Source organism: Tenrec ecaudatus, chromosome 1 (genome assembly GCF_050624435.1).
Source record: "Tenrec ecaudatus isolate mTenEca1 chromosome 1, mTenEca1.hap1, whole genome shotgun sequence".
Taxonomy (NCBI): domain Eukaryota; kingdom Metazoa; phylum Chordata; class Mammalia; order Afrosoricida; family Tenrecidae; genus Tenrec; species Tenrec ecaudatus.
In genome coordinates, this window is record NC_134530.1 from 160,716,671 (window position 1) to 160,731,074 (window position 14,404).

Below are 14,404 nucleotides of genomic sequence, written 5' to 3' on the forward strand. Positions count from 1 at the left end.
TATTAGGGGCTCATACAACTCTTATCACAGTCCATACAAACATCAATTGTGTAAAGTACATTTGTACATTCATTGCCCTCATCATTCTCAAAACATTTGATCTCCACCTAAACCCCTGATATCAGGTCCTCATTTTTTCCCTCCCTCCCTGCTCTCCCCTTCCTCATGAACCCTTGATAATTTATAAATTATTTTATTTTGTTATATCTTGTACGGTTTGACGTCTCCCTTACCCCACTTTTCTGTTGTCTGTCCCCCCAGGGAGGAGGTTATAATGTAGATCCTGGTAATCAGTTCCCCCTTTCCACCCCACCTTCCCTCCACTCACACCACTGGTCTTGAAGGGATCATCTGTCCTGGATTCCCTGTGTTTCCAGTGTACATCCTCTGGTCTAGCCAGATTTGTAAGGTAGAATTGGGATCATGATAGTGGTGGTGGGGGGGGGAGCATTTAGGAACTAGAGGAAAGTTGTATGTTTCATCATTGTTACACTGCACCCTGACTCGTTTGTCTCCTCCCCGCGACCCTTCCGTAAGGGGATGTACAGTTGCTTACAGATGGGCTTTGGGTCTCTACCCCACAACCTTTGTCATTTTTGCCAAGATTTATTCATTTTTTTAACTTACTGATTTTTAACATTTTTATAATAGTATTTATCTTTTCCTTTGTAATTTCTGTTTGCTTCACTTATCAGTACATTTTCTCTCATCAACAGTATGAGTATACTATTCTTTTTTCATTTCAGATATTTTAATAGTTAATACTTTAATTTGCATGAGCATTATTGTGTTTGTGTATGAGAGTTTGACAGCAGTTAAATTTTCTCCATTTTCACTATCTAGATAACGGCAGACAGAATATACTAAATGACTCATTTTCCTGATATACTAATGCTTAATTTTTTTAATTTTGTTTTTCCACTACCAACTGCTCTGAAAGGGAGGGGTCACATTAGGAGGTCCTGGAGCGAGTGGGAGAGAAATGCAGAAGAGAACTCAAAGTTATTCTAGAGACCAGGCTTACTGCTGGCAAAGAGACTGATGTGAACTGAACTCACCCCGTGGTGAAAGAATCCACCGTTTAGGAGCAAAAGAGTAGTACTTACCAAGAGGAAAACAAGTGGGATAGGAAAGGAGGAGGAAAGAAAGCAGGAAATGCGGGAAGAAGTGGGTAGGCAATGTTCCATTGAGGGGTTGCAGTAGCTGACACACTGGTCTGAAGAGTTAAATGTGACACTGATCACCTGCGCTGTAAACCTCCACCTGACACACACACACACACACACTTCAATACAACAAATAAAAAGCAATGCTATTTTTCTGCTGTAAAAATTTTTGGGTTTATATTTTACCTATATTTCTGGTCGCTATTAATTTTTCTATTTTTGACTCAGAACTCCCTTTTGACTATTGTTTTTTGTTTTTATTATAATGCGTTTTAACATGTGGTAAGAGTAAAGTGATCTTTTTTCTTTTTTTAAAGGCTTATTAGTATTTTTCCAAATAATTTTTAGTCCATTTCATCATAATTTTATGACATAGTCCAGTGTTTCAAATACAAACGGGCAACACCGCCCCCTGGGGGCGCTGGGACCATCCAGGGGAGCTGCACACGCACACACTCAGCCTTTACCCGGGACTGTGGCCGCGGCACGAGAGCTTTTCATTGCCGGGGAAGGTACTGAGCCATTTTGTTCCTGGAAGGAAAGTAGTAGTTTGGGAACCTAAGGTGTTTTCTATTACTGCTCTTATTGAAATGTTGAATTTGTAGCTTAACTCCAGAAGCGCAACCATTTTTATCACATGTAAGAGTTCCCAGGAGATGTATAATGTTTCTGTGTTAGCCAGTCCTTGTTTGCTTCCCCACATAAAGTTCTATAGTTTTGTGATGACGTTTTACTTAGACTCCCATGCACATAATTCCATCTGCACAATATTTTCACGACTTTGGAACGGAAAATCATGAGTTAGGAGTCAGACTATCTGATTCAAGTGCAAACTCTACATTGGGTAAATCCCAGCATAGCTTTGCTGATCTCTGCCTTCCAGTGTGTAAAAGGGTAGTAATAGTACTTCATAATTTGTTTTTTGTTTTTCTTAATCATAAAAATTTAACAGGTGGAGCATATGAAATTACTTTTTGAATTATAAAATGAAGATATTTAAATATTCAAGGTACCATATATACTCCTGTATAAACCGGGTTTTTCAGCATATTTTTAATGCAGTTTTTGTGGCAAAATTAGGTGCCTCAGCTGATAGTTGGGTTGGCATATACTCAAGTGTATACGGTATTTAAATCAGAAAAACTGCAGACTTTGTAGCAGTAACTTGTGTCCAACAACTCTTTTGTATCCACTAACGCAGATGATTGCCTTAATTGATTATTTGATTGACAATTAGGTAGAAAATTGTGTCTTTTGGAAAGTATTTTTATATTTTCCCTCACTAAATTTTCATTATTTCTTGTATCATATTTTGATGGGACTACCTAACTCTACTGTGTTTCCTCAATTCTAAGATGTTGACTTTAGTAAGGTGCACCATTATTTCATGTACTGCTAAGAAAGAAAGAAAAACCAAAAATCCTGGCACTTCAACCGATAAAGTGCTGATAATAAGATCCATCCCAGTTTCAGAGGTGTAAAGATGTGCAACTTCAAACCGATGAATTATTAGATGGTGATAATAAAGACTTTTTGTTCCCCCAATAGAACACTGATAGGGCAAAATTCCAGCAGAATAAAGTTAAACTTAAGCTGAATCTGACAGGTGGAACACATGTATTTAAGTTGCTCCCTCCTGCAAGCTCACTAACAAAATAGTAGTGGAATTTCATAAGGCACGGAGTGGCACTTCCTTCTAAGCATCCCCTGCGACTGTAATCCTCTGCCTGAGTGGGCCCTTCCTTGGGCGGCCAGGGGAGACTGGGGCACCGTTTGCATTAGACAGCACCAGGCAGGACGTTAGTGTGCTCCTTAGAAGAACTTAACCAGCTAAATAGTGCTAGTAACAGCAATACCACTACTAGTAACTATTTGCATGCACTTCATACTTTCCTATACTCTTAACAGCTGGTCTCATCTGTCTGCCTCTGAGAAGATGATTATTTCTGTTTTACTTAACAAGTCCACATTGGTAGGTGATGGAGCTAGAAGTTCAACTGGTCTCTATTTTAATCCTGAGCTCATTCTGTTATCCAAATGTTTCCCTCTGAAAGGCTATGAGAAATTATTTCTGCCTTAACTGAATTTATAGAAATTAAAGTCACTTCATATAAATTGAAGGGACTCTGGCGATGCGGTGATTGAGTGCTCAGTGGTTAAGCAAAGGTCACCAGTTTGAACTCACTAGCTAAGTCCTAGGACGAAAGGTATGATCTGCTTTTGTTGTGAAGGTCAGCCTGTTCACCGCTCATAGTTACCCTAGAGGACAGAGTAGAACCCGCCCCCCTCCAAAGGAAAAAAGGATTCCAGAGCCTTGGGAGCGGACTCTTTCTCACACTGTCTCCCAAGGAGCAGCCAGCACATTCCAACTATTGACCTCTGACCCAACGGCCAAACACTTAACACTGCACCACAGGGTTCCTCTATCCCAAGTCTAAATATGTGCCTCCTTCTCAGGATCCTTCAGAACCCATTGTTAACCGACCCGCCAGCATTGCCTTTTGCTGCCCCTTGTGTGCCCTTTGGTCAAATCAGACTCTGCTGTCTCCTGGATGTATTGAAGTTCAAACCCATTGCTATTTCTTGACTTTAACTTAGAATTTTTCTTACTCAGCCCAGCCTTTGGGGGATCTAACCACGGCACGCGTGAGAACCATCCATCATTAGGCTGCAGTAGAGCATTGGCAGCCTGCTTCTTAGTGCTGCTACTTCATATGTTACCTTTAATGCACTGTCTTCCATTGTTCTCTGATTGTTTCCTACTCATAAATGAGCCAGAATTTTAAGTCGCTTAACCAAGACCCTCACCAAGTATCTAGAACAATCTTCAAGCACCCTCCAGACAGAGCTAGTTACCCCAAGACTTCCCTCCTCAGGCAGAGATCCAGGTGACGGTGATGGTGATGGTGACGGTGCTGATGGATAAGCGATATTCCGAACATGAACCTCTGTCTCGACTTTTAACAAGAATGGCCTTGGTAATGATTTCCCCCATTCTTCCCTGCCTTTGTTTTGGTGACAGGCTGTCGATGATGTGAAGAAAGGGTATATCAAAGCAGAGGAGAAGTCCTACCAGCTACAGAAGCTGTACGAACAAAGGAAAATGGTCATGGTAGGTTCCTATTCCCGTAACCCTTTGGAAGACCACCACTTCTGACCTTTAAACCTGTTGTTCCTCACATTTTTAATGGGCTGAAACCTGGCTCTACTAATAGGGAAGAAAGGGGGGCGGGAATGTGGGGGAATCGGGTACAGGCTCTAAGGGTAAGCCGTTTGTGTTCTTCCATTTAGCACAAAAAGCATATATTGCTGTCTGTAGGCATATAGCTTTATCAATAATAGTCTACCTGTATTCTTTAGATTTGAAAGAGCACTAAAAGATGTGCGAATCGTAATAAAAAACGTTTGTAGAACAGTTTTAGAGATGATTTTGTGTTTAGGAACAGCAAAATCCTGTGTTTTTATGACTTCAACCATCCCTGCTCTCAACAGTGTTTCTGAGTAGAGCTCTGCCGGGTGACTTGATAGATATGAGCAGGATGTGGCTATTTAATTTAAATGGAATGAACTGCCATGTTAGACAGCTCAGAGAAGGAGCATGCTCACCATTAGAGAAATTCTGCGGGCCAGCCAGGGCTACCAGCAGAGTGTCTTAAACAGTTTAAAGTTAGTTTCTAATTTGTATCTGTCTTAAGTAAAATAATAGTAACCAAAAATAAAACACCCAAAGAATATTTACAACAACTTCCATCCACAGCATTTAAAAATTTCCCATTAGAGTATTTAGCGATGTCACGCAAGGCATTAGTAATGATTTCTGATCGGTTATTTAACTTTCCTTAGTACCTTGTGTGCAGTTTTTATAAGTGTATGTTCCTTCGTCTGAATTCATTGCATTGGGATTAGAATGCACCGAGACCCGTCCCTGGAGCAGGTGTCACACTTGGTAAAGCAGAGGGACAGTGAACAAGACCTTCCACACGATGGTTGACAGAGTGGCTCCCTCGATGGGCTCTAACATAGGAACTCTTGTGGGTCACGTTTCATTCTGTGGTACACAGGCTCTGAGTCGGAACCGACTCGCTGGCCCCAACAAGAGCAACAGTCTTCTTAAGCGGGATAAGTGACTTGCTTTCTTTTCTTAAACTTTCTGTGATTTGGGTGAAAGCTTGCAGAGCAAACTGGTTTTCACTCAACGCCTCGCATACAGTTTGTTTTGTGACATTGTGTACTATCTCCTCTCTCCTCGCGTCCATTTCCCACCTCCTCCCTGCGTTTACTGTTTCCTCTCTCCCTTCTCTCCTGCCCTCTCATCCCTGGACAAGCCTCCCCCTTTTTTAGTCTCCAAGGGTTGATTCCAAGGACTGTCTCCTCCCAGGGTTACCTTGTAAACTCTTCTGTTGTTTGGCTGAAAGATGAGCCCAGTTCCAGCCTTGAAGGATGTCTGAGCCCACGTCTGGGTTTGCCAGTCTCTCCTTTAAGTTTGTCCTAGTTTCCTCCTGCTCCGTATGCTGCTCTTCCTGTGGTCCCTTTCAGAGCACTGTCTCAGGGCCATGGAGGCTAGGTGTGCGAGGCCAGGACGCCCTGGGAGGAGGCGTTTCCTGTGTCTTTGACGCGCTTCCTCCCTCTTTGCGCTAGTCCTGCAGACGCGAGTTGCGCCGCACATGGCCTCTCGTAAGCGTCTGATACCCCAGTTGCCATTCATCAAAACACTTTCTCTGAGGATTGTCATGCCCGTTTTTATAACTTTGTCCCCTGCATGTACTACTGTATACATGGATGCATTTGCAGCACCTGTAAATACGTGTGTCCATAGTTCTGTCAGACCTGATTGTTTGTGAGTCCAGTCCCCATCACCGTCCACGCGTGTTTGCGTATTCATGCACGCCTTATTGTTGGGACGGTTATTGCCAGACCATGTTTGTGTAGGACTTATCTTTTGGCCTCTCTCTCCTGTGCTGACTTCTCCCTCATTGTATATTGCACGTCTACCCTAGTTAAAGAGTAAACCTAGGCAGTGCTTGCCCCTTGCCCCTCCCACCACTGGTCATCTTTAAAGAATGCCGTGGCCGCATGCACCGTTCCTTCTTCCGTGGCTGACTGATTTCACTCTGCATAGTACCCTCTAGGTTTATCCGCAGTTGAAGGGGTTTTGCAGTTTCTCGTCGTCGTTGAGCATACCCTAGTTGTGAGGACGTGTCTCTGTTGTGCGTAGTCGGGTCGCTGAGGGTCAGCTGTCCACATGCATGTGCCATCGCATCCGTTGATGGGAACCCGGCTGCTCCCCGTTCTGCTGCTGCTGCTGCTGGTGAACATGAGAGTGCCCATCAACGGATGCGATGTCTCTGCCCCGCCCCAGCTCTTAGTGCTCTGTGACTGACACTTAGTGGTGAGATTGCTGGGCCATGTGATTCTATTTTCCGTTAAAAAATTTTTTTAAATCATTTTATTGGGAGGCTTTTACAAATCTTACAACAATCCATCATTCAATTGTATTAAGCACACTTGTACATAAGTTGCCAACAACATTTCCAAAACATTTTTTTTCTACTTGAGCCCTTGGTATCAGCTTCTCTTTTTACCCCTCCCTGCTACCCCCTCTCACCCTCTTGACTCTTTGATCAATTATATATTTTTGTTGTTACTGCGTGTCTTACACTGCCCGTTGACTCTCTTCACCACATTTCTGTTATTTGTCCCTCCGCCCTCTCCCCCACTACTGCTCCTGGAGGGTTTTATCCGCTCTGAGTTCCTTGTATGGAGAACTCTGGTCTAGTCAGATTTGCAAGTAGAACTGGGTCATGGTAGTTAGGCTTGGGAGGGTGGGAGAGGAAGCCTTCAGGAACTAGAGGAATGATGTGTGTTTTGTTGGTCCTATGCTGCACCCTGGTTGAATCGTCCCTTCCTTGTAACTCTTCTGTGGAGGGAATGTCCAGTTGTCTACAGATGGGCTTTGGGTCTCCACTCCAACCCCCTCATTCACATCGATATAATTGTTTGTTTTACATCTTTTGATAACCTGGTACCTGATCCCATCGATAACCTCATGATCACACAGACTGGTGTGCTTCTTCCATGTGGGCTTATTTGCTTCCCTGCTAGATGGCTGCTTGTTTAACTTCGAGTCTTTAAGACGCCAGATGCTATCTTTTGATAGCCAGGCACCAGCCACTTTCTTCACCACATTTGCTTATGTACCCGCTTTGTCTTCAGTGATAGAGTTGGGAAGGTGAGTATCAGAGAGTGCCAGGTTATTAGAACAAAGTGGTCTTGCATTGAGGGAGTCCTTAAGTAGTGACCCAAAGTCCATCTACTATGTCAATGCTTAACATAAATATATGTACATTGGCTTCTGTCCCTTTCATTATAAATATATTTACATATATATATACATATGCCTATAGCTATACATCTATAAATAGCTTTTGCCTCCTACTTCTTTCCTCTATATCCTTCCACCTTTCTCCTGTCCCACTATCATGCTCACCCTCCATTCAGCTCTCAGTAGTAATTCCTCTCAAATACATTGCACTTGATCAAACTTCACTAGCCATTATATACCCTCCTCACCATCAATTTTAGATCTCTTGTTGTTCCATTATCCCTGAGTTTGTTGGCTCCCCGCTCCCCCTCCCTACATGTCCCCCAGGACCGCTGGTCTGTTGTTTCCACCTCATGATTGTTTGTCCTGCCTATCTTATACAGGTAGACATAGGGATAAAGAAAAAAATTAAAAAGATAGCTCCAGGTATGTCTGCTGACCCTTATGGATGTTTTCCAATTGGGTCTGATGAGGTACCAAGTCCTGTACCCCAAGTCAGAAGTCTATTTTCAGGATTCCTCAGGGGTTTTGTTACTTTGCTCTCCTTGCTGCCCTGTTGCACTCCCTTCAAATTACATCCCACTGTGTGGGCAGCAAACTGGGCACACAGTGTCTCCAGGTGCTGGCCCCATAGCATTATGGGACAGTGAGGGAACATCATGTCTCGGGTGGTGGGCCTGGCCCTATGGTCATCTCTGCATTGGCTGCTCCATGGTGGACCATTCTCTCTCTCTCTCTCTCTCTCCCTCCTCCTCTCCCTCTCCCTCTTAGTTTGCACCTGTGTGGTCTGGAGAGACCTGCCATTCTCCCCAGGATATATTTTCATTTCTGTCCTCTGTGTTACATTCTTATGGGGAGGGGGTCAACATAGTTCAGCTTGGGCTGGGCCCCATCGTCCTCTCGGTTAGGTCACTGCTCCATGCCAGCGTGGTGGTCTGGGATGGGGTCTGATCATATCTCCCTTTCCTGTGGAGACCTAAACAATACCCTCCCTGATCCCCCATCACCTTCGTTTCTCTTTCTCTCCTCTCTCTTCCCCTCTTTTTAAGGACGCTTACCTGTTTCCACAGTGCGTACACTCTTACAGTTGCACCAGTGGTATGTGGGGTTCTAGTTTCTCCCTTACCTTACCTTCACCAGAATTTTAATGATTTGTTTGGTTTTGGTTTTGAATTTTCCTATTAATACTGGGGCGAGATGATACATCATTGTTGCTTTGCTCTGCAGCTCTAAATAGCTAATGACCACCAGCATTTTTTTTTTTTTTAGCAATTTATTGGGGCTGATACAATTCTTTTCACAGTTCATACATATACATACATCAATTGTATAAAGCACATCTGTACAGTCTTTGCCCTAATCATTTTTTTCTCTTTTCTTCTTTTACATTTTATTAGGGACTCCAACAACTCTTACCACAATCCATACATATACATACATCAATTGTATAAAGCACACCCATACATTCCCTGTCCCAATCATTCTCAAGGCATTTGCTCTCCACTTAAGCCCCTTGCATCAGGTCCTCTTTTTGACCACCAGCATTTTTTCATGGGTTTATTAGCTGGCCTGATGTCATCTTTGGTGATCTGTTCATGTTCTCTGCCTATTATTTAGCAGGATTATTTGCCTTTTTGTTTCTGAGTTTTTTCCTGTGAATTTTGGAGATTAGTCTTTTGATATGCATAAATGTTTAATTTCTATGAGGGCCTAATCATCTTGTTTATCTTCTGTGTTTGTGTGTTTTCAGGTATAGTTGATGGTACATTTATTTATGCCATATATTTGGGCTCCTATATTTGCCCCTAAAGAAAAAAATTAAAAATATAGCTCCAGGTATGTCTTTGATCTTTATAGTTTTAGGCAGTATATTTAGACCTTTGATTCAACTTGAGGTATTCTTTGTGTATGGTAAGAGATAGGGATTCTGTTAACTTTTTTTGGCAAATAGGTATCCAGTTCTGCTCGTACCACATTAAAGAAACTATTTCTGTTGAATGGTTATAATCCTTTATCAGAGTCCATTTACCTTTGTCTGGAGTGGCTGGTGGTTTTGAACTGCAGACCTTGTGTTTAGCAGCCCAATTCTTAACTATTATACCATTGGTGTTTCTAAATCACTACTCTGTTTGGAAATATTGGCTTCCAAAAGTCCTCTCACCCTTATTTCTACTTCAGACCTGAGTTGACTCCTGGGTTGTTTGGGAGAACAGAGTGTTCTCCAGAATGGGCATTCACCCTGAGTGTTTTGCTCTGTTAAATCCAGCATCTCTGCTTCACTCTGGCCCCGCTTCAGTATTGCCCTCCCTTGCTGAATATTCAGCCTTTATAAGGTGCCTTTGTTCCGACTTGGCCTAATTGGGCCCACCAGCTAGTGGGAATAGAAATCAAGGAAGGTGGCTCAGGATACATATCTAGCTATTCAGAATGGACAGAATAGTTTTATGTTGAAGATAAATATCCACACACCTAGGTAGATATGTTTGAAACAAACATCCGTGTGTCTTGAACATTTTTGGGTTTCTGTGAAATGTTAAATGTGTCTTCTCTGAGTTTACAAACTCAGAGGATATAGTGCTTGCCCGCTAGAGCAAAGAAAAACTGCCCAAGCTGAGACCCACTGAAAAACTTACATCTTCCCAGTGACTGTAACCTCTTGTGGCCTCAGCCACAGGTGCCCTTGGTGTTCCTGCTGGTTATTTTCAGACCTTGCTTCACGAGAAAGTTGTCCCCTGAAGGTCCTTTGCCTTCAAAGACTAGCACCCTGGAATAGGAAGGGGTAGGGGAGGACCTCTGACGGGCCTGCCGTAGCCACTTCACGGACATCCTTGTTCACTCCCTAGCAGCCGCTCGGGAGCTAGCCCCTCTTTGCAGAGAGGTGGCGTCTGAAGAGATTAGATCATTCAACTTGTTAGAAGGGTATAGCGGGTGGGGAAATGAGATTTGAACCCCTGTTGGTGTGGCTTCAGTGTACAGCGGGGGAGAGGAGCGCAGCACTGTGCCTGTCCCAGGCTGCAGAGACCTGGGAGGCCCCAGGTAGAGGGGCTTGCGTGGTGTCACGGAGAGAAGTCGTGCTCTGTGGACCTCCGCCCCTCTCCTGACGACACAAAGGCAGTGACACTCCCGATTAGCAATGAAGCAGAGGTAGTTTTCAAGCTGCGTGGAAGCTCTCAAACCCGAGGCCGCTCCATTACGGTGTTCTGCATAAGCTTTTTCGCAGGGAAGGGTGGGACCGAACTGCTCTGGAGATTCGGAGGCCCCCACTGGCCTTGGCGGACGTCTTGGGCTGTGCTGAGCTGCATCTGCTTCTTGAGGAACCCATAGAGAGTTGTCAGCGGGCCTGTTAGGAGCGTGGCTTGGATGAAGACCAGAGGCCTTGTTGCATGCACCTTCTTTTTCTGGGAGCATTTAATTGCGGAAACTTCCAATCACAGAAAGAAGCCGAAAAAATAGGTGGTGCTGCCAGGTAAGCAGTTGGGCTGCTAAACCATAAGGTCAGTGGTTCAAACCTACCAACTGCTCCCAGGGAGAAAGAGAAGGTTGGCTCCTCCTGTAAAGATTTACCGTCGCAGAAGCCCATGGAGCGCCACTCTGGCATGGGCTTGGTTTAGGCTTACCGTTATCCAGCTCCAGTGACCCATGGACTTCCTGCCGTACCGCCTGTCCCCTCTCTTTGCTCCTGCACCGCTGCCGTCTTGAACATCATTTCCAGAGATATTGTCGGACAGGGCATTCTTGAGAGAGAAAATGGTTGAGCCCTTGACCAAGGATTATTGGGATTAAAAAAAAAATGTTGTTTAAGGTATCATTTCTTAGCAGTCCTAGGGGTGGTGCACACCATGAGTGCACTTGGCTGCTGCGTTCCTCTTCACACAGAGACCGCTCAGAAGGAAGACCTGGTGGTGTACTTCCTGTAAGCCCTCTAGGACCCAGGTCAGCTGAGCCACACAGGGGTCACCGCATTGCTGGTGAGACTTCTCTACGTGCTGAGTGCTGGGCTGACAGGGCAGGTGCCGCCCGCACGGCAGCCCTATGAGGGAACGGTTGCTGGTCTCATCGTTCAGGAGAGGAAACTAAGCTTCCTGCTTGAAGTAAATGTGCCTGCTTTCAAGTGATGTGCCCAAGGTCACGCAGTCAGGAAGTAGGGCCACTCTGGTGGTGGAGGGGGTGGCATGTAGTGCTGCTCAGGAAGCGGGTGGTCTGTTGGGGGTGCCAGTAGCAGAGAGAGAGAGAGAGAGCTGGACTGTGTGCTGCGGCACCTGGAGCCTCCGCTCCAAGTTCACCGTGCTGTCCCTGTGTTCCTGGCTGCCCTTCACAAAGTCACTCTTCCACCTATGCGGAAGGGAGACTGTGATGTGATCCACCCCGCCACCTCTTTCTCGGGCCTCGGTGCTTCTCCAACAGCCCTTGGTGGCTTAGCAATGGTCTTAGATGCCAGTGATTGGCACCAGAGCCATAGGTTTGCCCAGTGCCCCATGTGAATCCGTACTCCTCTCTTGGTAAGGCAGAAGGCAGGTCTCCTGGGTCTTCTCAGCTCCCTGCCCATCTAGTTCATAAAATCAGCTGGGCACTTTGCCCTGGTCCAGCACTCTCACCACCCCCACTGTGCCTGTCCGCTCCCCCCCCCCCCCCCCAACCATCCCCGTGACCTGCAGCTGGGGGTGTGGGGCTCTTAGGTCTGTTCTCCAGCTTCCCAGGCAGTCCCCAAGGAGCCAGAGTCTGTGAAACACAACCACCACCCCCACCCCTTAGTGTCCTTTTCTTTGTCCTGTCTTCCCCACGTTTTTTTCCTCTCTCGACCTGAAATAATGAATGGTAACAGAGATGCCAGCCTCAGGAGAGAAGAGACAGGTTTGTGTTCGCGTCTCACTAGTGGCGCGACATCTCTGGGTTCATTGATAACACTGCCAGTGAGAGCCATGCATGTCCCCTGAGTGCTTGGTGAGCAGACTCCTGCTGAGGAGACCAGGGGCAGTGAGGGTGCCCAGAGCACTGCCTGCTGGTGTTCAGTGGAGTCCTCGCCCAGCAATGGAACCTGGGGTCTGACCCCGGTTGTGCCACTTCTGATTGCCTGTAACCCCAAGCAATTCTCATAGCTACCCCGAGTTTCTGTAATATTCTCAGGTATTAGTTACACACCCAGCTTCGATCCGCAAGGTCAGCAGTTCAAAACCATCAGCCGCTCTGTGGGAGAAAGAGCAGACTTTCCACTTTTGTAAAGAGTTACAGTCTCAGAAACCCCCAGGGCCAGCTCGCCCCTGTCCTATGAGGTCGCTCTGAGTTGGCATCATTGACTCGGAAGCTTGAGCTCCACGGTCCCACTTCATGAGCCTGGGACTTGGACTAGTGTAGTCAGGACCCCTGAGATCATTGTCACTTGGGGCTGAAGAAGAGGTGGGGAGACAGATCACCCCCTTCCCTTGATTGCTAGCTTTGATCAGTTCCCCGCCTCCTGGGCACAGTGCAGGGAGGGACCAGACGGAGTGAAGTGCTGAGTTTCTTTCTTAGCCCTAGGCATTTTGATTGGCCTCTTCTGGCTTCACACATGAACCTGTTCAAAGGGGGTAGGAAGTAAGGAAGAGGAAATTGGAAGTGGGATAAAGGGTGGCCTGATCTGACTCTGGTGGGGCCTCTGGTGGGCCCGCTAACCACAAGGTCTGCAGTTGGAAACCCCCAGTTGCTCCATGGGAGAAACACAGGGCTTTCTACTCCTATAAACAGAGTTTTAGGAAAAAAACAAACAAAACAAAACACAGAATTTTAGAAACCCGCAGGGGCAGTGAGTTCTGCCCTGTCCTGCGCAGGTGCAGTGCGATTTGACTTTGATCCCAGTGCAGGGAGGGCGGCATGAGAGCAGGGGCGAGGCTTTGGGGCTCTCTTACCAACTCAGCAGCTCTCCACTGAGGAGTCGCTCCATAGAAACGCTGCTTCCTCTTCCTTTCTCTCTAGTACCTCAACATGCTAAGGACTTGCGAAGGCTACAATGAAATCATCTTCCCGCACTGTGCCTGTGACTCCAGGAGGAAGGGGCATGTCATCACCGCCATCAGCATCACGCACTTTAAACTGCACGCCTGCACCGAGGAAGGGGAGCTGGAGGTGAGAGCTCAGCTGGGGGTGGGCGGCACCCACATACTCCTTGATGAGGGGAGAGGCAAAGAGAAGTGGTGCTGGGCCCCTGCTGAGCCTCAGCTCCCTTGGCTCTGTCCATGGACTTCTGTCCGTCGGTCACAGTCAGCCTCCCCATTCACGCGCCCACACTCGGGTGCCGTGGGCCTGACACTCTTGCTCCCGGTTTGCAGAACCAGGTGATAGCGTTTGAATGGGATGAGATGCAGCGATGGGACACCGACGAAGAAGGAATGGCCTTCTGCTTTGAATATGCACGGGGAGAGAAGAAGCCCCGATGGGTTAAAATCTTCACGCCATATGTGAGTGCTACCCGGGAGGCCTGTGCGGGGAAGGGAGACTGGGCTTAGGCTCTCTGTGGAGACCAGAACCTGTGTGCCTCTTAGGACATGGGTTCACATGGGCTTTCCTGTAGGGTGGGCCCCACCACCTGCCTGAATGGTAGTGAGTGGTTTGGGTTTGGTGAGTGGGCAGTTTCACCGACGGTCAACTCACACCGTTGCCACTAGAAGGAGCCAAAGACTAGCAGGCAAACTCAGCCTGGCCTTGCCAGCTGGGATCTATCTGGTCACCCAGCTGGCTGGCGGCCCTGTGCTGTGGGGGGTCCTAGACCCAGGGTGGCAATTCAGTGTTGTGACTTCTTTTTCAGTTCAATTACATGCATGAGTGCTTCGAGAGGGTGTTCTGCGAGCTCAAGTGGAGAAAAGAGGTAATTCTACACAATTCATGAGCTGATTTTTTCATCTCTGTTGTTTGAGATGTATAGACCTATTCCCCACCCACTCTA

The 14,404-nt window shown here is 46.4% G+C and overlaps 1 protein-coding gene across 2 annotated transcripts in view; it reads left to right on the forward strand.

Annotated features, from left to right (window-relative positions):
• Positions 1-14,404, forward strand: part of SNX27 (sorting nexin 27) — an 81,391-nt gene that overhangs the window by 62,576 nt on the left and 4,411 nt on the right. For both annotated transcript variants that reach the window (XM_075562119.1, XM_075562128.1), the window contains exons 8-11: positions 4,189-4,278; positions 13,438-13,587; positions 13,791-13,919; positions 14,267-14,326. In XM_075562119.1, the coding sequence (XP_075418234.1) occupies positions 4,189-4,278; positions 13,438-13,587; positions 13,791-13,919; positions 14,267-14,326 (429 nt within the window). The remainder of the gene's footprint in view (positions 1-4,188; positions 4,279-13,437; positions 13,588-13,790; positions 13,920-14,266; positions 14,327-14,404) is intronic.